This window comes from Pan troglodytes, chromosome 21 (genome assembly GCF_028858775.2).
Source record: "Pan troglodytes isolate AG18354 chromosome 21, NHGRI_mPanTro3-v2.0_pri, whole genome shotgun sequence".
Classification (NCBI taxonomy): domain Eukaryota; kingdom Metazoa; phylum Chordata; class Mammalia; order Primates; family Hominidae; genus Pan; species Pan troglodytes.
In genome coordinates, this window is record NC_072419.2 from 16,106,411 (window position 1) to 16,126,173 (window position 19,763).

Consider the following 19,763-nt stretch of genomic DNA (forward strand, 5'->3'; position numbering starts at 1 on the left):
GGCACTATTCTAGATGAATTGATTGTTCCCATGCAGCACATTCATTCATTTATTTCAAAAATTAATATTTGAGCAACTATGATGTGCTATGCACTGTTTTAGGTGTGAGGGGGAGGGTCCACCAACAGTCAAAATGAATGATATCTCTGCCCTCCTGGGGTTTATGCTCCAGAGAAGGAAACAGATAATAATAAAGAAAACCAGTAAATATACAGTGTGTGTTTCAGTAGTAATGAATAATATAAAGAAAAATAAAGCAGAGTGAGGGGGTTGAAAGTAATGAGATGCCATCTTGGATAGGGTAGTCACAGAAGGATTCTCTGAGGGGGTTCCGTTGGAGCAGAAGCCTGGCTGAGTGAGGGAAAATCAAGATCCCTTTCCTAGGAGGGGTGGTTTGGGCAGTGGGAGTGGCACATGCAGGATTCTGAGGCAGATCCAGGCTTAGGTTTTGAGGAAGAGCAGATGCTCAGCTATAGTGGAGAGTGTCCACTAAGGAAGATGGGCCGAGAAGCTGCCAGGGGACAGATCATGAAGACCTTGGCAAAGACATTGGCTTTTGCTCCGAGTGAGGTGGGAAGCACTGGGGGTTGCTAAGCAGACAGGAATGACACAGTCTGACTCTCTGGCTGCTGGAGGAGAGACTTTGGTGGCAAGAGTGGAAACAGGGATGCCAGCAGCTTATCACAGTTAATGTGGGCTGAGATTAGGGTGGTTATTGTAGATGGGGTGAGAAACGGTGAAATCTAGGGCAGGATTTGAAGATGGAGATGACAGGATTTGCTGATGGATTGGGTGAGATCTTGAAAGACAGGAATCAAAGATGGCTATCAGGATTTTGGCCTAAGCAACAGGCCATTTAATGAGATGAGGAATCCAGGGGCAGGAACAGGGCTTGTGTGGTGTGATAATCAGCTTCCAAATTGCTCTCAATGACCTGTGCCTCCTGACATTCATATTCCTATGTAGTCCCCTTCTACACTGTATTGGGATCAATCTGTGTGATCAAAGAAAAAGGCAGAGATGATGGCAAGTTCCTTTGCTTTCTTACATCATTTATTTTGGCTTTCACCAGCTGCCATGTCATGAGGACACTCAAGAATCCTTTGGAAGGGTTGGGTGCAGTGGCTCATGCCTGTAATGCCAGAGCTTTGGGAGGCTAAAGCTGAAGGATCACTTGAGCCCAGGAGCTCAAGGCTGCAGTGAGCTATGATTGCACCACTGCACTCCAGCCTGGATGACAGAGTGAAACCTTGTCTCAGAAATAATAAAAATAATAATAATAATAAAATAGAGAGGTCCATGCAGCAAGAAACTGAGGACTCCTGCTAAGAGCTAGCTAGAAATTGAGGCCTTCTGGCAAACAGCCATGTGAGCCATTCTGGAGGTGGATCCTCCAGGACCAGTTGATCCTTCAGATGACTGTATTCCTGTTTGACACCTTGACTGCAACCTCATGAGAGATTCCAAGACAGAACCAATCAATCAGCTAAGCCCTCTCAATTTGTGACCTACAGAAACTGTGAAATAGTAAATGTTTGTTATTTAAAGTTTAGGGGAAATTAGTTGAACAGCACTATTTTTTGCTTCATGAGGCAGTTTGTTTTAAGCCATGAAGTTTTGGGATAATTTGTTATGCAGCGATATTGATAGCTAATACATGGTGGAAAATTAAGAGTTCTTTTAGCCATGTAAAGTTTGGGAGAGTGATTAGACATCCATGTGGAGGTGTCACTTAGGAGACTTAGGCATGCCCCAAGTCCAGGGAAGAGTTAAAGCTAAAGACATGAATCTGAGAGTCATCAGTGCTTAGTTCATATTAAAAGCCATGATACTGAATGTGTAAGAGATGGTCTGAGGACCCCAACGTCTAGATACCAGAAAGAGCAGAGGGATCTTGCAAAAGGGAGCAGAGAAGGAGTGACAAGTGCTGTAGAAAGGAAACTAAGGAAGCAAGGTGTCCTGGAGCCAAGGGAGGAAAGTATTTCAAGAAGGAAGGGCTAATGAATCCTGTCAAATGCCACTGAGAAGTGGGATGGGGCATGTTGCTCATTGGATCTGGTGACATGGTAGAGGCAAGCAGGTGTTTCAAGCTCCTGCCCCACCACGATGCATAAGAAGGTGGTCATTCTATCACATCATGGAGCAATAACTGCACACAGTGGGCTCTTTAAAATTGCTACCATAGCACCATTCTCAGTCCCCCAACGCTGCCCATTGGTTCTACAATGACAGTGCCTGGCCTGCTGAACATTCAGCAATGCAGCCCTTCCAGCTTCAAAAACACTACACTTTACTAGGTGAATTCACCACTCAGACAGCCTTGGCATCAACCAGCAGGAACCAGGGTAGCTGCTAAGCTGCCCTCCTGCCCTGGTTGCAGAGAGAACACATGCTTTTGATGGGCATAGGAATGAATTCCGACTGATAATTTTAGTCAAGTCAACCTCTCTGAGTCTTAGTTTCCTTCTGACTCTGATAATTTTAGTCAAATCAGCCTCTGTGAGTCTTAGTTTCCTTATCCGTAAAATGGAACAATAATAATACTTACTTCCTTTGGTCACTGAACTCTAAAGGATCAAATACATATCAAAGTATTCAAACAATGACTGGCCAGTAAGTTCTACTTGGTGTTATTATTATATAAAATGCTTAGCACAGTAATGAGAATGCAAAATAAAATAAATAGTAACTGCAATATTATCAAACTAGCTAGCATTTATTGAAGACATACAATGCCCCTGTGGTATATATATTCCTATATATTAATACTCAAAGCAATAAGACAAGATGTCTTTAACATTAATATATTGAACAATGTATAGTTAAAATATTCAAAAACAAGCTGATTCTTTTCAAAGCCTCTGTATTTGTGCTACACAAGGAAAACGTGTGTGTGTGAGTGTGTGTGTACGATGGAATGGGGAGAGAGAAGTGTCAGTGTAAGTTAAACAACTGGATTCTTCCTTCATTAAGCTCCAGATTAGTCAAGTCTAGGCTAGTCAGCAAGGCCAGGGTGTGAAGGGAAATAGTGTTTTGGCTTTTATTTCTGAAAGTGTGTCCTGGGAGCCATCACTTGCCATTATCACCCTGTGTCTTCCTTGGAGGACTGGCTCCTCCTGTACTTTCAACGAAATTGAATTCATTCCCCACAAGCATGTATAACTGATCTCTGAAGATATATTAAAAATGGGAAAGCTGCATCCTGCAGGAATCACAAACACCGCTTTGCACTAATTTAGGCCACTTTTCTTCCTTATCACCTGTCAGCAGCATTATCAGAGTCCACCCTTAACAGCTGGCATATGACATAAAGAAGAAGCCTGCCTGCACCAAGGGGACAATTTCCAGGCAAAGATGGAATGCAGAGCTCTTTGCTGAAAGCTAACCATCTTCAAAATAGGCCATGAGACAAAAAGGTGCTGTTGTCTTTCATGGCTGCTGGTAAGAGGTGCAGACTCTTAAGCAATGGTTGAGGAACAGCCAGTATCACAAGAGACAATGTTTTGAATGAAACTCGTGGCATACTCATCAGAGAATGAACTGTTCACTTCAAGTGAGGGGACATGTGGTCTTCCCTCAGAGGACAAATAGCTGACTCTGTGAAGGAGAAATGCATGGGTGACCCCATTTGGGGCCACCAAGGTGCTGAACCATTGCCTTCTGTTGGATCTTAACCCACATGTGGGGTTCCATGATGGTGCGTATCACCAGCCCACACACTTTCAACAGGTCTTGTTCTTTTTATTCTGGGAATCAAGCAGGGGGCAACTGAATCCCATTTTGTGGTTGATAAAATAGAGGCACAAGGAGACGAAACTGCCCCCAAGCAATGCAGGGCAAACAGCTCCATACTTCCAAGGGGACGACATAACCTAGTTCTTCTGTCGGGGTCAGTCCTTCACTCCCAGTGGGAGGGCGCCCAGCACACTGGCCCACAGGCCGGCTCCCTTGCCTGCCTTGGCATTTCCAACATTCATTGTCACCTCCCTGGTCTGTATAATCAAGGCTGGGCATTCTCTCCTCACTAAAATACACAGGGGTTCTCCTAGGAGCCATCGTGGGGCCTCTTCTGTCAAGCAACTGCTCTGTTAGAAGTATATCCTTGCAGTAGTAACAAATATTTCTAAGAATAATGATGTTTGATATTTATTGAGTGCTTTCTACATGCCAGGGACTGTTCTAAGCACACTGTGTATATTCTTGCACGTAAACCTCAAGCTGGACAATTAAATAAGCTCTGTAATTCCTCCATTTTATAGATAAGAAGACTGAGGCACAGTGGGTTTAAGTAGGTCATGCAAAGATCCCAAAGCTACAAAGAAGGAAGAAATGGGATTCAAATCCAGACAGAGTCGCTTCAGTACTTGGGTCCTTGAAAAATTCACAGAGATAGGCATGAATGATGGTGGGGGGGGATGTGGTCTTAACAGGGGCGGGCAGAGTGGGCAATGACGATAACCACAGAGATAAAGCCTGGTCAGGGTGTTTCACTGGGGGCCCAGATGTTTGGGCAGCCTGGGGCAAAATGCAAGAATTGGACCAGAACATGATGGATGATAATGTCTAGGAGAGGGGGTGAAAGACAAATTAAGGGTTTTTTTGTGTGGTTTTTTTTTTTTTTTTTTTGGCTTGTTTGTTTTGAGCAGTTTTGGCTTAGAGAAATGAGCTAAAAAAAAGAGTAGTCATCACAGCAAAACGAGTTGATTATCTATGTACATCATTCATCATTTTCCTTTTTGTTTTGGTCAAAGCAGAACTCTGCATTGTTACAACACCACTCAGGCTTTCTTCTGTAAGTTCTTTCAAGGAAGAAAGTGCAAACTTTCTTCTGCGATGAGACCTCCTCACATAGCTCTTGGACTTTCATAGTCATGTAAGTGTTCCATTCTAAGTTGTCTTTCTCATGATAGCCTATATTTGGAAGGCAGAAAACATAAATGATGAATTTGTCCATTCCTACTGTTTTACACACACATGTTCATGCATGTGAGAAAGATGTGCAAAGCAGTCCAACTTAAACTGTGCAATCTTTTCTATGACCTGATTTACAAATACATTCTAGAAAAAAAATGAGTAGGCTTGAAGTTCATAAAAGCAGACCTATCTTTGGTATTGTGAAAGGGATTTGGGATCTGATTATTTAGTGAAAACACAATGCAGTGGAATGGGACTAGTGACAGGAATGATATTTAATAAGCAAATCCAGCGTATCTCTCATCACCCATGATCCAAACCATTTCCAAAAGATTTATGTACATAGTTTACCCTTGCAGACCTTACAGCAAGGGCACGGAGTGCAGAGCAAGGGTGGGAAACCGCAATGTAAGAGAAAAAACAACAAAGGCATTCTTCCCATCCCTCCAAAGAGAACAGTGCTGTGATTTTGTAAACGAGTAACTCCTTACAAAGGAGACCATGGTCTGCAAAGTTTTCAGGGGGAAATCCATATGGCATGATGTAATGAGAGAAGACCAGGTCAATCGTCTTGCAAATTATCACCCAGGCTGCTAAATTGCTTAGCTGCAGGGTTACCAGGTCATTAATTGTCATTGAAAATTGGATACATTTTAAGAAGGAATTCTCTCTACAGGAATCTTTAGAAATATTGACAAAATGAACAAGCAGTCATGATTGTGATTTCCTCTTTTTTTTTTTTGAAATGGCTAATAACATACACTTGTTTTTTAGCTTCCTGACACTTTTTTGTATACCATATAAATTAATTCTTTAAAAAATGTGCTTTGTCATGTCTCTATTCAAACATGATCAAAAAAGAAAAAGAGCAAAAAAGAATATATTATATAAGGGAATAAATAATCCCCAGTTAACAACTCAGCCGGACTACCTTTCTACAATGAGCTCAACATCTCTAAAGATAGGGTCAGACACAGGCTTGTGATGTATCAAAATTATAAATAATTATAGCGATGAATTCACTTAATCAATCAATTTCACCAGAGCTACGCTGGGGTGGACGGGGCATAAAACTCCACACAGCTATCAATTGCTCCGATTACAGCTGGCTGTCAGCCAGAATTCCCCCGATCCATGTTAGTTAAATGCACATTAATCTGAATTTGGCAGTGTAATCAAGGACCTAACTGAACTGTGAAATTGAATTCTGCAGTAGAAAATAATTTGGCCATTTTATGCCAAGTCTGGGGGGGAAGAAAGCTTGGTTAGGGGAGGGTGGCAGAAAGAAGAGAAGGAAAAGAAAGTACTGCGGGAGCATCTATTTGGCACTGTGGCCTTCTGTTCTGAGGGCGGGGGGCTGTGGCTGGAGTGTGCTCGACTGGGGTGTGTGGACACAGCCACAGTGTGGGTCTGTGCCCACAGAATGAGGACTCGGAATGTTCCGTGAAGGATGGCGAGTTACAGGGAGTGGGCGGCAGCTGGTTCCAGTGCCTGAATGTGATGCTCCAATACACCTTTTCAGAGCACCATAAAACAAAGACTGCTCATCTCGAAAATGAAAACGCCAGGCTGGGTGCTGCTTACTCTCCATAAATCAAATGCAAGATAAAAGTGAATCACAGTACCTCTATTATCTGAGCATGGAAAGGACATCTTAAATTGTCCTGACTTGACTCAAAGGAAAATTTAACAGGACCAGGCTTGGCTTTGGGAAGGGAAAACGACTGCTTGTAAGAATTCTGGAGAGAATCATTAACTTGCATTCTCTGTAGGGACATGATAGAGATTGGCAATTAGGGGAATGGGACTCATTAAACCCTATAACTCGTCTGTCTCTCTGGTTGTGCCCTGCAAATGCACACTGAGAGTTGGACAAGTGGCTCATGACCCTACAAACTAGCAAAGCCTAGCTATATGAAGCAATGAATAAATCTGAGATGTGCAGGCTCAGGCATACGGGTATTCCGGGCTCTTCCTCCACCTCTGAATTGGCATATCCAATTAACCCCCCACAGTTGCTGCTTCAAACTCAAAGAATGTGTCTTCTCTTCAAGAGCAGTGAGACAGAGCAGACTGGTCTGACCTGCGATCCGTCATCGCCTGCAGTGATGTGGAGGGACTCTTCGTCTTTGGGGACTGGTTTGCAGCCTCAGAATATTGTTCAAATATGTCAGGGCCTCTGAGAGAGCTAGGAACGGACAATGCCAGGTTAAATTCATTTTGTTTTTAATTTGGTAATGGGAAAACCCATTCATAATGACCAAAATACAATTTATTTTGAATCGCAAGAGCATTCATGGGAAGAAGTGTCCATTCATATGCAAAGGACACCTAAAGTTTCCATCAGAAGGGACAGACATTAGAGATAGTGCACTCAGTCAGTCCTTGGATGTTTTATGAGCCTTAATGAAGACCCTATAGGTAAAGAAAACAAATCTAAATATATCCATTGTTATATTAAGTGATCAAGTGCTTCTCTCTTTCCCCCTCAGATTTTTAGTGCAGCCCATCAGTTTTCACTAGCACTGTCATTCCATAACCCATTAAACCCTGAGTGGATCTCTGAACCAAGTTCTGCAGGGATCCTCAGTAGAAAAGAAGTTGCTGTTTTGTTGTTGGAGCCATGGTTGAATCTGGGCATGACAAGTACCACAAAGAACATTGAATCATTAAATTATTGATGCGGGAAGACTGGGCCCACTGGTTCAAGTGCTTTTTCCTTCCAGGGAAAGCAAAGTGATAGCTAAGCAGTGAAAACACATTGCACTGTTGACCCCAGAAGGAAGTGCTGGGAAATCACACCATCCTTTTCTTCCCATCCTTTTTGTTTTGTTTTGTTTTTTTAGACAGGGTCTCACTCTGTTGCCTAGGCTGGAATGTAGTAGTGTAATTATAACTCACTGCAACCTTGAACTCCTGGGTTCAAAGGATTGTCTTGGCCTCCCTAGTAGCTAGGGCTACAGTTGTGTGCCACCATGCCCAGTTCAAAGTAGGTACTGAAACACTTTAGAGATGATGGAACAGAGAAGATCATACAGCTACTAAGGGCTTGAATCCAGGGAATCTGATTATAGTACTTGCATATTTCTGTAATGGGTGAGAAAATCTGGATTATCTTTTAAAAAATCAAACAAGACTACCGCTTAAGGTCGAATAAATGCATATGAGCACCTTAGGGATTTCTGCACCTAATACTTCCTTTACAGCCCATAGTTCCAGCTTTTACCCATGGTTTACACTCTGGGTGGCATTAAGGAACTTCTCAAGGATTCCATCCTACAGGATGGAAGAACAGGAAGAATAAACAGCATTCCATGGGCACAGCAAATCCACCTGTCAGTCACCACCCATTCTTCACCAGCAAGGTGAGGCTACCTGTAGGATTTGTGTCTGGGCCTGGAGACTTCATGTCCACCTTTCTGCCCCTGGATTTTCTTCTACGGAAATGAGAATATTCTGGAACACATAGACTTTGGAGTCAGTGGGACCTAGTTTGGAATCCTGACTCAGTTATTTGCCTTTATAAACTTGGGGAAGTCCATAAAGATTTGAAGTCTCAGCTTCCTCAACTGTAGAGCAGAGGTGATCCTGAATTCTTCTGGAATTGCAAAGATTAAGTTGAGTCATGTTTGCAAAATGCTTAGCACAGTGCTTGGAACATAGTAACCCTCACCTCACTGCCACCATTCATCTACATGCTCCACATGTAGACTGATGTGTAGATTACTCATATTAGTAATTAAGCTGCTGTAATTTATTAACTTACTTAACACTCATACTATATAATGAGACACGGGCTGTCTTTATCCTTATTTTGTACATAAAGAAGTGGAGGCACAGTTAAGCAACTTGTTCACCCAGTTAATAAGTGGCAATGTCAAGACTCAAACCCAGGCAGTTTATCTCCAAAATCTATACCCTTAACTGCCAAAACGTGCTTGATAAATGATAGCTATTGAACAGTTGTCCTTAACTGGGCCAAGTGTGCCCTCCTCTGCCTGCAGGACATTTGGCAGTGTCTGGGTATATTTTGGTTGTTAGGAGTGAGGGAGGGATGCTATGGACATCTAGAGGGGAATGGCCATGGATGCTGCTAAACACCCTATGATGCACAGGACAGCCTCCCACAGTGAAGAATTACTAGGTCCAAAATGTTCATAGTGTCAAGGTGGTGGACCCTGCTACAGAGTGAAAGGGGATGATGCAACTTAATTGTGAAATTAATTGCTAATTAACTGCTAATGCAACTTCATTGCTTCAGGTATTAAAAGGAGCTTATAATCAGGCAGGTTGCAGGCTTTGCACCCACAGAAGCTGCCCCTGTGCTACTGGAAATGCATGCAATGTCTGGTGAAAGGCTTAAGCCCAAAGAGTTGGATCCCAGCTCTGCTGTGAGCATACTGAGCCTCTTAAAACCCATTTCCTCATCTGTACAAAGGGGTCAAGAATTCTTGCCTTACAGATCTGTGAGGCTCAACAAAACATGGCATGTATCTGGTACACAGCAAATGCTTAATGAACTGGTGGGATTGTTATGCTGGGGGCTTCTCAGTAGGGAACGGATGTGCTGGGCCAATACAAAGACACAAGTAGGTGGCTGCCTGGTCTCTGGAGAGCACAGGAATAAGCAAAGTCAAATACGTGGTGGCAATTTCTCCAGCTAGCTTCCTTCCGTGGAAGGCAGATTTGTCTTCAGGCGAGGGTGGAAAGCATTCTCTCTCCACATCTGGCAGTTTTCATAATTTTGTGGTGGGTATGGTGCTATATGGTTTTTGTTTGGCTTTGCTTCCCACCCTCCCAACCCCAGGGTTTCATCTGCTTAGTTCCAGCAAAATACACTTAAATGTACGGAGAGGAGGCCAACATCAACAGACTCATAACATTCTTGATTCCTGTCATGCTAGCAGGGAAATTAAGTAGGTAGATAACATTGAAGGGTTTGTTTTTTTCTGTGGGTTAACATTAATTTTTTTTTTTCTTTAGGACAAAATGTAAAACGGTGTCAAACACACACACGTGTGTGCACACACACGTGTGTGCACACACACATACACATGACCCTCCTCATTTCTGCTTCATCTGGAGACCTACACAAGTTTTGTGCTTCCTTTTATTATTGGAGATGAAAACATGACCCAGCCTCCTTTAGGAGTCTCTGCAATGCAAGGCCGACTCATCTGAGTCGTGACCGCTATTTCTTCCCTCAGCTGGAAATCCAAATGTGATTGGTACACTCTAAGAGTACCGTTCTAAAGACACAGGCACCTCCGTCTTTTCAGAGAAATGTTGTATTTTTAATCAAGTAAACGTTTTAATTACTAACCTGCCTCCCACCTCTTATCCTCCCACAAAACACAAAACCTGCTCATGAATCTCTCACGAGTTTCCTGTGAAACATGGAGCAGCAGCTTGCTTCTTTGTATTTCTGATCATAAGGGCTGAACACCCTTGGTAGAAGTTTCCATGAGTGAATATGCTGTTTTTGTTGTTGTTGTTGTTTTTGGTGAGCCCCAATAGTTTGTGCATTGTTTCTGGGCTGGCAGAGCCAGATTTCAGGGCAGGTCTGCTTTGTCTTATATTTGGAAGTCTGCAGAATAGAGGGAGCCTGTAGGGAATTAAAGTGAATCACCCCTCCCACCCTCGTTCTTCTGTCACTTAGACGAAAGTTCTGGTGGCCACTGGGACTTCTCATGGATTTTCTTGGCAAATGCAGTCGAATCCCCGAGATAACATACGCCCAAATAATAGGAAAATATTGAGCAGGGAGAAACACCAGACTTGAGTTCTTGTCCTTGTTTTGCAACCAACTAATTATGAAACTGTAAGTGTGTCATGTGGCTCTCTGGGCCTCAGTTTCCCCTTCTAGGAAATGAGTGTGCAGGGATTGCTAGTGGTGACATTAAATCCCAAAAGCCCATGCTATGTGAAAATGTGGACTCAGGGATACCAGTTCATCCTTTTAAAAAAAATAAAAATAAAAAAGAGAGAAGACTGAAACTCCAGAATTAAGAGTTCTAAAACTCTTGACCTCTAAAACTATTTGGACTATAGACATGTGTAGCCCACCCAATATTCATTTCCAACATCCAGGAAGAGCCAAATAAGGCTCCAGGACCAAAATGCAGCATCATCTGGGCAATGTTTTCTCTGTAACTATGACCCCAAACAACTCCCTAACACAAATATGCAAAGAAGCCACACACACACAAAATCTTAGATAAAAAAATAACCACTGCTGTTCAAAGCCTGAGGATGTAACTCAATTCAGCTATAGAACATGTTAACTTATTTATTTCATATCACTCACAGAAATGCACAAGTGATATGCACAAGAAATGGAATAAACTATCTCATGTATCATGAGACATGCGTATGAGTTCAAGTAGATTTTGCTTGTGGTTAATTAGACCTCTTTCCAACAGTCACCCTGGCAAGCACACAGGAAGAGAAAGCAGTCATGATATCCTCAGTGTGGGTGTTCAAGTACATTAATACCACGAGATAAAAAAAAAAAACACTGTCACTATGTGAATTTTAACTGGAGGAACATATCTCAGGCCTCTATTTATCAAGATTTGTTTTTAATTTTATATCCTGGGAACTAAGGTGACAGCTTTTTTGTTTCTTCTAAAGAATGGCTGAAGTAACTCCAACAATACACTTAAATGGCTTCTCTTCAACATCTTGGATGAGGTTAATGAGAAATAAGAAGCAAAGGAAAAATATCGACTATCTATAATCAATAAATCAGGTGAATGCAGGCAGGCTTGGGTTCCAGAGTTTTCTGTGCTGCTCACCAAACTGTCAAGAGTTTGGTATAAATAAGGTACATGACTGCCCTGTGAGAAGTCATGTCCCTCTCACCTGCTTCAAGACCTCTGTGTAATCCACATTCCACACCCTACAGTCCATGTTCACTTTTGCTGGACAGGTAAGGTAGCAAAAACATTTCTAAATGACAGGGAAAAATAAATCACTTGCACATTCTCAAAGGTATTTTCCAAGACTTTAGACCTTCGGACCCATAGACCTTTGCCTGTGCTTTTAGTTTCAGTAACTTCTCCAGCAGTGATTCCCAAACTTTAGGATATCATAGACCAGTCAAATTTCAAAGCAAACTTGGAGCTGCTAACATTTTAACAAAATTTAAAAGAGGAATTACTACAAAACAAAGTGAAAGGGGGACAAAAATTGTCCAGTGGTCCAGCAACCATCTGTCACTCCCAAATTTCATATAAAAACCAATATTTCAAATCAAATATAGTAGAAAGTACATACTCTTAATATGAAGGACCATCCCCTGAGTTGAACAAAATTAGCTCTATTTAAAAATTACCATGTTATCCTGAGTTTCTTTCCTTTTTAGCAGGTCTGTGCAAACTTTGCCAGGATGTAGGAACCACTGTATGGCTCGATCTAATGCTCTATGATTGTATATGATTGATCCACTCCTTAACAGGGAACTTAGTCAAATACAGTCACATCATATTTATCACTCATATATCAGAATTCTATCTTTCAAATAAATAAGTTTATTTGCCTTTTAATGAGAAACCATGTAGGAGGGCCCAAAAGATAGATTTTTATTTTAATGAATATATATGCCTTATCCTAAACCTCTGCCCTGGGCCTCACAAGTGGAGATAGGGTGGGTTTTGATATTGATTTTCCCTTAAAAGGCAAACAAGTACTTTGCAATCTGATCGTATAAAAAGGTCGTGCCAGCACCACCCTTGTGGAGGTTTTTGCACACGTGAGGGAAAGGAGGTAGCAAACATTACCTTTGGAATGCACATTGTGGGCTCGGACAAGCGAGGGTAGGTGTAGGAGTTGTAGGAGTGTCCTTGGGGATGGGTTTTAAATGCACTTGCTCCAAATGGCATCATCGGTTCCTGGAGTCCCGAGCCTGACCTGGACCTCTGCCGCATGGTGGGCTGAGGGCTTGTCTGATTCAAGTACGAAGACTTTGGCCTCCTGTCATAGTCATCCAGGCTGGGTCCCCATTCACTTTCACTGTACGCCAGGCTCTCCTTGGAGCACCCGCTGGTCCCTGCAGTTCTAGAAGGTGTGAATTGGAATGAATAATCCAGAGGGGAGCTACTCGAGGCTCTCTGATACTCCCACTTGAGGTCACTGTATTCACTTGGTTTGCTCAGTGAGTCCAAATGTGAGTGATAATCGGCAGAAAATCTGGCAAAATCGGATTTCAAAGGCTTCACCTCAGAATAGTAGGCCTCCCCGTGCTTCATTTTCATTACGTGCCCATTTTGCTTGGCTGCGTGGCTGCCTCTATAATACGGGTCCAGATCATCTCCATAGAGACTCTTCTCCCTGTACTTTTCGGTCGTGTAGTCAGCAGTAGTATCGGATTCGCTGGAATACTGGGAGAAGGTGATGAAGCCATTTTCTTCCGCGTGGCCTGGACCGTGGCTGGAGGCTCCCTGATCTGGGGTGGGTGGGCTTTCTTTCCTTAGGGAGTTGGAGCGAGTCACCGAGATGTTGTCAAAATCCTCTAGCAGGCCGTTGATGGAGGTTTCCTTGCAGGGTTTGTTTCCTCTAACGATTGTCTGGGAATAATAAAGGGAATATTGTTTAAAGAAAATATTTCATGGATTTAAATTGCTGGCGGCATCCCACCCCCACTCCATCCAAATTAAACTACAGAAGAAAAAAGACCCCGGGAACACTTAACACAAAATGATAAAGAAAATCTGTTGATTGACTTTAGTGGTGAAGTAAATCAAATAGTAAACAATCTCAAATTGCATTTTTCTTCTTACCTATCTCAACAGAGACATCAAATAACCATCAAAAAGCCATGTAGGAGACTACATAGAATATAACTGTTTTATTTACCAGTTTACAGGCAAATCCCTTCCCCCTACTTCTTCTACCAATAATCAGCCCTAACCACCTAATGATGAGCTGATAATTATAATTTAACACTCTGTAACTGTTTGGTAATAAAAAATAATATTTATTACTGTTTTACATTCATTATTCAGATGATTTTCAAAACCAGAAGGCATTATCACCCAACTATTAACATAACGAGAAATGGGTGTACATTTTTTGCCCTTATATGGAAGACATAATAACTGAGGTTATGAAATTTTATAGATGAGGCAGGCACTTCCTGAAACTGTAATTAGAAAACAGACTGAAGATTATTTGTGTGATTTATGATCAAATGTGATATTCTTATTAAGTATATATACTTATACTATACTGCTTGTTTGCTATGGCCACACTTCTGTGTAACATCACCGCTGAATTTTGGATGACTTAGTAACGATGGTTGCACCTGGATCTTAGTGACAAATTGTTCCCTTTAATGAACCTAAATAACACAAGAATACCAGGAACTGAAAGACATCGCAAACCACTTACAAAGCCCGTCAGCCGTGCCTTGACAATGACAGGATTTGCAGGCAAATATGATGGGGGTGGATAAAAGAACAAAGAACAAAGTGTTGTGACTTCAGACTTCCAGGATTTTAGGAGGAAAATACTTTTGAGCAAGTAGCAAGGAGTTCAAAACCATCTTGGATGGTACAATAGAAGATTTCAAACTGGAGGAAGAAGTCAAAGTTGTGCTGGAGCTGATGTTTTATAGATCTATCCATGGTGAAACAAAGGGTTTATTTTTTTTTCTTTCAAAGAGTCCTGGACTAATAGTTTTGTACTATACCCTTTTCTTTCAAATAAAATTTTTATTCTAGAATAGTTTTAGATTAACAGAGAAGTTGCAAAGAGAATACAGAGTTCTCATAGACTTCTCATCCAGTTTCCCCTTGTGTTAATATCTTGCATTGCTATTAAGGAAACTCCATGTTCCTATAGATTTCATTAATTTTCTCCTAGGGTTCCAGAGTTCCATCCAGGATAGCTCATTACATTTATTTGTTATGTCTTCCGAGTTTCCTCTGATCTGTGACAGTTTCTCAGATTTTCCTTATTTTTTGATGACCTTGACAGTTTTGAGGAGTACTGGTCAGGTATTTTGGAGAATGTTCCTCAATTGGGGTTTTCTGGTGTTTTCCCCATGTTTAAACAGAGGTTATTTGGTTTGAGGAGGAAGATCAGAGAGTAAAGTCACATTTCATCGCATAATGTTTAGGGTACATATCGTCAACATGACTTAGTAATGATGATGTTAGCCCTGACTACCTGGGTGAGGTCATATTTTCCAGGTTTCTTATACACACAGTCACACTCCCCTCCCCTACCTTTCTGTATATTGTATTCTTTGGGAACAAGTCAGTAAGTGTAGCGTCTACTCAAGGGTCAGGGATTTAAGCTTTATCTTCTTGGGTGTGTGTGTGTGGTGGGGGTAGGGTATCTATATAAAGTAGTTGGAATTCTTCTGCACAGGAGACTTGCTTATTTGCTCCCATTTACCTACTTATTCAATCATTTATTTATATATAAAGATGGATGGACTTATGGTTATTTATTTTATACCTTGGGTTATAAGCCAACACTCTATTATTTGCCTTGCTGCTCAAATGGTTCCAGCTTTTGTCACTGGGAGTTCTCTCAGGCTGGCTGCTGTGTCCCTTTGATGATCCCTCCTCCTTTTATTTTTTGAGCACTTCCTTACTTTCTTTCCCTACAAGAAGCTCCAGGTTTATCTTTATTTTCCTTGCCCTTCCCCCCAAATCAGGCATTTCTCCAAGGAACGCTAATAGTATTAGAAATTAAGATTTGGTTCCAGGAATACTCATTGCTACTGGGTGTCATTGCCAGGCCTCAGCAAACAGAGCTCCGAAATAATATGCTTGTAGACTAACTCATGAACACACTCACACACCTATAATTATATCCATCCATCTGTATCTATATTAACCTAAACATAAATCCACATTAATGTCTCTGAATCTAATCAAGTACCACATAGTTCATTCTTGCCATTTCCTTACCTGTAACTTCCTCTGCAACAGTAAAAAACATGGGCCCCACCATCTGCCAGTCATTTGCCTATTCAGTGCTAGTATAACTGTTCAGCAGTTTCAGATTAACTCACTCTACCATGAGAAACAACTTTGTCAACTCAAGTACCATGTTTATGTCCAGTTCTTTAAAATTCCTTTACACTTATAGTTTCCATTCAAAGCACTGTTTCCAAAGTTCCTTAAGTTAGTGTCTTTTTTCCTGCACCCCCTTCAACGAGGTTATGTTATACATGTGTAGCTGTTGGATTCTTTGGTCACATTCTGCATTCTATCCCAGGATCCTCTGATCTTCTGGTTTATTTTTTGTTGTTTTTTGAAACTACATACATTAATTAACTCTTTGTGCTGCAAAGCTCTATGGGTATCGACAAGTGCAAAGCATCATGTATTCACTGTTAGAGTGCCATACAAATTAGTGCCACCAGCTGCAAAAATATCTCCTGAGTTTCCTCTAGTCAAACATTACCCTCTCCCCAAACCCTTGATATCACTGATCTGTTTTCTGTCCTTATTGTTTTGTCTATTCCAGAATATCATATGGATGGAATCATACAGTCTGGAGCCTTTCAGCTTGACTTCTTTCACTGAGCATAATATAGTCAATGTTCATAAACTAATATCCTAGTCTTTTTTTTTTGTCTATTCCTTTTTTATTCCATAGTGTGGAATTCATTATATGGAATGTAGTCATTGTTGAGGGTGGTGCATAAATTGATGGATTGATTGCCAAAGTAGGGGATGCTCTGTTGGAGCCTCCCTTAGAGAAAGAAAGAATCATGTATATAACCTGGGACCTTTCCTCAGAGGAACAACATCCATGCTCACCCCACAGATTAACTTGGGAGAAACAATAACTGTGAAGAGGAAAAGATGAGCAGCCTTGGCAGAGGAAAGATGAAACAGCTATAACTCAGCCTTAAAAATATCAAGTCTCTTTCAGCAGCTTCCTATTTCATTTCAGTTGTATCTTCTCTGTTTACCACTTATTTTATTTTATTTTATTTTTGAGAAAGAGTCTTGCTCTGTCACCCAAGCTGGAGTGTAGTGGCATGATCTTGGCTCACTACAACCTCCGCCTCCCGGGTTCAAGTAATTCTCCTGCCTCAGCCTCCCCAGTAGCTGGGATTACAGGCACCCACCACCACGCCTGGCTAGTTTTTGTATTTTTAGTAGAGACAGGGTTTCACCATGTTGGTCAGGCTGGTCTCAAACTCCTGACCTCGTGATCCACCCACCTTGGCCTCCCAAAGTGCTGGGATTACAGGCGTGAGCCACGGCGCCTGGCCTTGTTTACCACTTCTCTATTTCCTCAGGGTGGCCTTCAAGCCCTCTTAGACTTCTGTTCTGCTACCTTCTATGGATTTAAACTTCTGGCCTCCTTTCCTATTCAATAATGTCTTGCACTGTTTTTTAAAGAAAACAGAAACAGTTTGTTTGTATCACAGTGTATCAACTAAAAGTTTTTCCTTTTGGACAGAAATTATACTCTTGCACATTTTCTACTCCCTCTCTTTATGAACAATAGGCAGGTTACTCAAACAAAATGTCATCAGGAATTCATGGTTCCGCCAAAAGTAGCTTCCTGGTGTGTTTAATCCCAGGCATTTGTGTTGACAGATGTGCCACATGGTTAATGAGTGTGAAGCACACCAAGGTCTTAAAGGGCCTTCTGAATTACTGGATCTACTCAGATAATCCTTTAGCAAAAATCTTATCTTATCCAGACTTTCTCTGAACTTGATAAAGAATGCTTAACTATATTAGATTTTTTTCATATTCAATGTTACCTTTAGCTCTATATCCTAGAAAAATATTACTTCTTTAAATTCTGTCCATCTTAAACAATATTCCAATTATTCTTTCTTGTCTGCCCCCCATGCCTTCCCATCTCTGAATACACAAAATATTCAGTCTGGTACCATGGAATCACTTCCAGCACCTTAATTTTGGAAAGAGTCTAGGTCACCTCTTCCTTTTACTGAGTAAAACCTGAAACCTGGAGTTGACTTTGCCAACAATGTTTAACAAACAGGGGATTTGAACCCAAGTCTCCTTTCTCCCAGTCTAGGTCTCTTTCTATGGTATGCTTTAGACTCTTTTAGGCTAGATAAAATATTACCAGTAAGCAATGCAACGTTGGTGTGTGACATCACAACCCAGCAAATTGGCCATTGGTCATTGTGGTGCATATTTCTATCGTGCGCTCCACTCTCAGAAATTAGTTGCTGAATGTATGGAATATGGATAATTCTAGATTCCAATTTCAATTTCAGTACACACTTGCTATGTGATTTAATTTCATTCTTTATTTCATTACCTGTTCTCTTATTTGTAATAGGGATATTATCACTTGATGGTATTTAGTGATCCCCTTCCCCCTAGAATTGTAGCTGCAGATAGAAGGAGGCGCTACAGAACAGTTTTAAAACATCCTAATGCCCTCAACGAAAACACTGCCTTCAGTGGATGGAAATTTGTAAATATGATATGAATTAAGAACATTTCTACACATTCATCAATGAAGGCTAAGAAAAGCGTGAAGATTATTTAAAAAATGATCAGAGAAAAGCCAGCTAAAAGTCTAGGGAAAGTTTCTGGAAGAAGAGAACTATGAGGCGCATCTAGGAGGAAGCAATAGATGTAACTAGAGAGAGAGAAAAAAGAGATAATCACCAGCTCATCATTTACTGGACAACTGAGGCTCAGAGGTGATCTGTATGCCTTCAGATGCTACCAACTTTGGGGTCAGGATGGCAATTGTGAATACAGAAGAAAGGCTCTCTGCTCATATCCAATTGGTATCCCAATTATTTGTTTGGAATTTATGTCCAAAAAACCTATTAGTTCATCTTCACAAATTAACAAATGTCTGTGATGGGGGGTAGACTGTTAGTGTTAGAAATTCACTACAAGGACACAGGTAATTTAGAAGGAAAAAAATCATTCCCTGTGTGATTCCTTTGAGATAAGAGCATTATTGAACACCTCCTTTGGAAGTTCCGGGTCCCTTAAATCTCCCTATTTTTACACTAAAACCCTTCCAATTTGATTAATGAGTTGATTGGGTAGACTTTAAACTAACACTTCATTTTTGAGAAATACTGAAATAATAAAATTTACATGTCAAAAAGAGGCATCTATTTATCCTAAAATATCTATAGATGGATAAAAAACAGAACTATAGTATCTATGTGTCTAGGCCTATACTACCTATCAATATTTTTAGATTACTAAGAACAACATAATGAAGGCCTATTAAATAGAGCTTTTTCTGTCATTAATCGTGCTATAAATATCTTATATTTAGGAAATTAATAAACAAAAGGAATCAATACAATTTCATAGGGATTTTTTGTCTCCCAAGTGTGTTCATTAACATTTCTATAGGAGATTAGAGGGTCACTATTTCATCATGTGAATTAATGTGTGGCCTCAGAACTGGGGACCTGCTGTTTCTGTGCACTTGTCACCACGTATCCCGAGAAAAATATTAATACTGCTATAAGCTAAATGCTATTTAGAAGAAATGACAAAGACTGCCAATTGATAAGAAACATTGTTTAAAAATGTAGTATTTATTATCATTATTTTGTATCTTAGGCTTATAGCACTTATGAGATAGGTAATATAAAGTGTTATCTAACCTTTTTAAGTCACTGTCTCTTAATCCATAAAACATTGAGACTAGATCCTTACCTCACAGGGTTAATGTGATTATTTAATACAGTAATATGTGTAAAAAACTTGGCATGATTCCTGACATATACGAAGTACTTATAAGTGCTAGTTACTTAACTATTGGCCGGGGCGGGGTGGGGGGCTGTGGTGGTAAATTTTACTTTTAAATTAGGTTGATAATAAATGAAGAAGAAAGGAAGCTACAAACAACACCTA

The 19,763-nt window shown here is 40.9% G+C and overlaps 1 protein-coding gene across 4 annotated transcripts in view; it reads right to left on the minus strand.

Moving 5' to 3' along the window:
* Window positions 1-19,763, minus strand: part of PAK5 (p21 (RAC1) activated kinase 5) — a 302,347-nt gene that overhangs the window by 30,189 nt on the left and 252,395 nt on the right. For all 4 annotated transcript variants that reach the window (XM_525261.7, XM_003316787.5, XM_054674646.2 and 1 more), the window contains one exon: window positions 12,696-13,481. In XM_525261.7, coding sequence (XP_525261.3) covers window positions 12,696-13,481 — 786 coding nt within the window. The remainder of the gene's footprint in view (window positions 1-12,695; window positions 13,482-19,763) is intronic.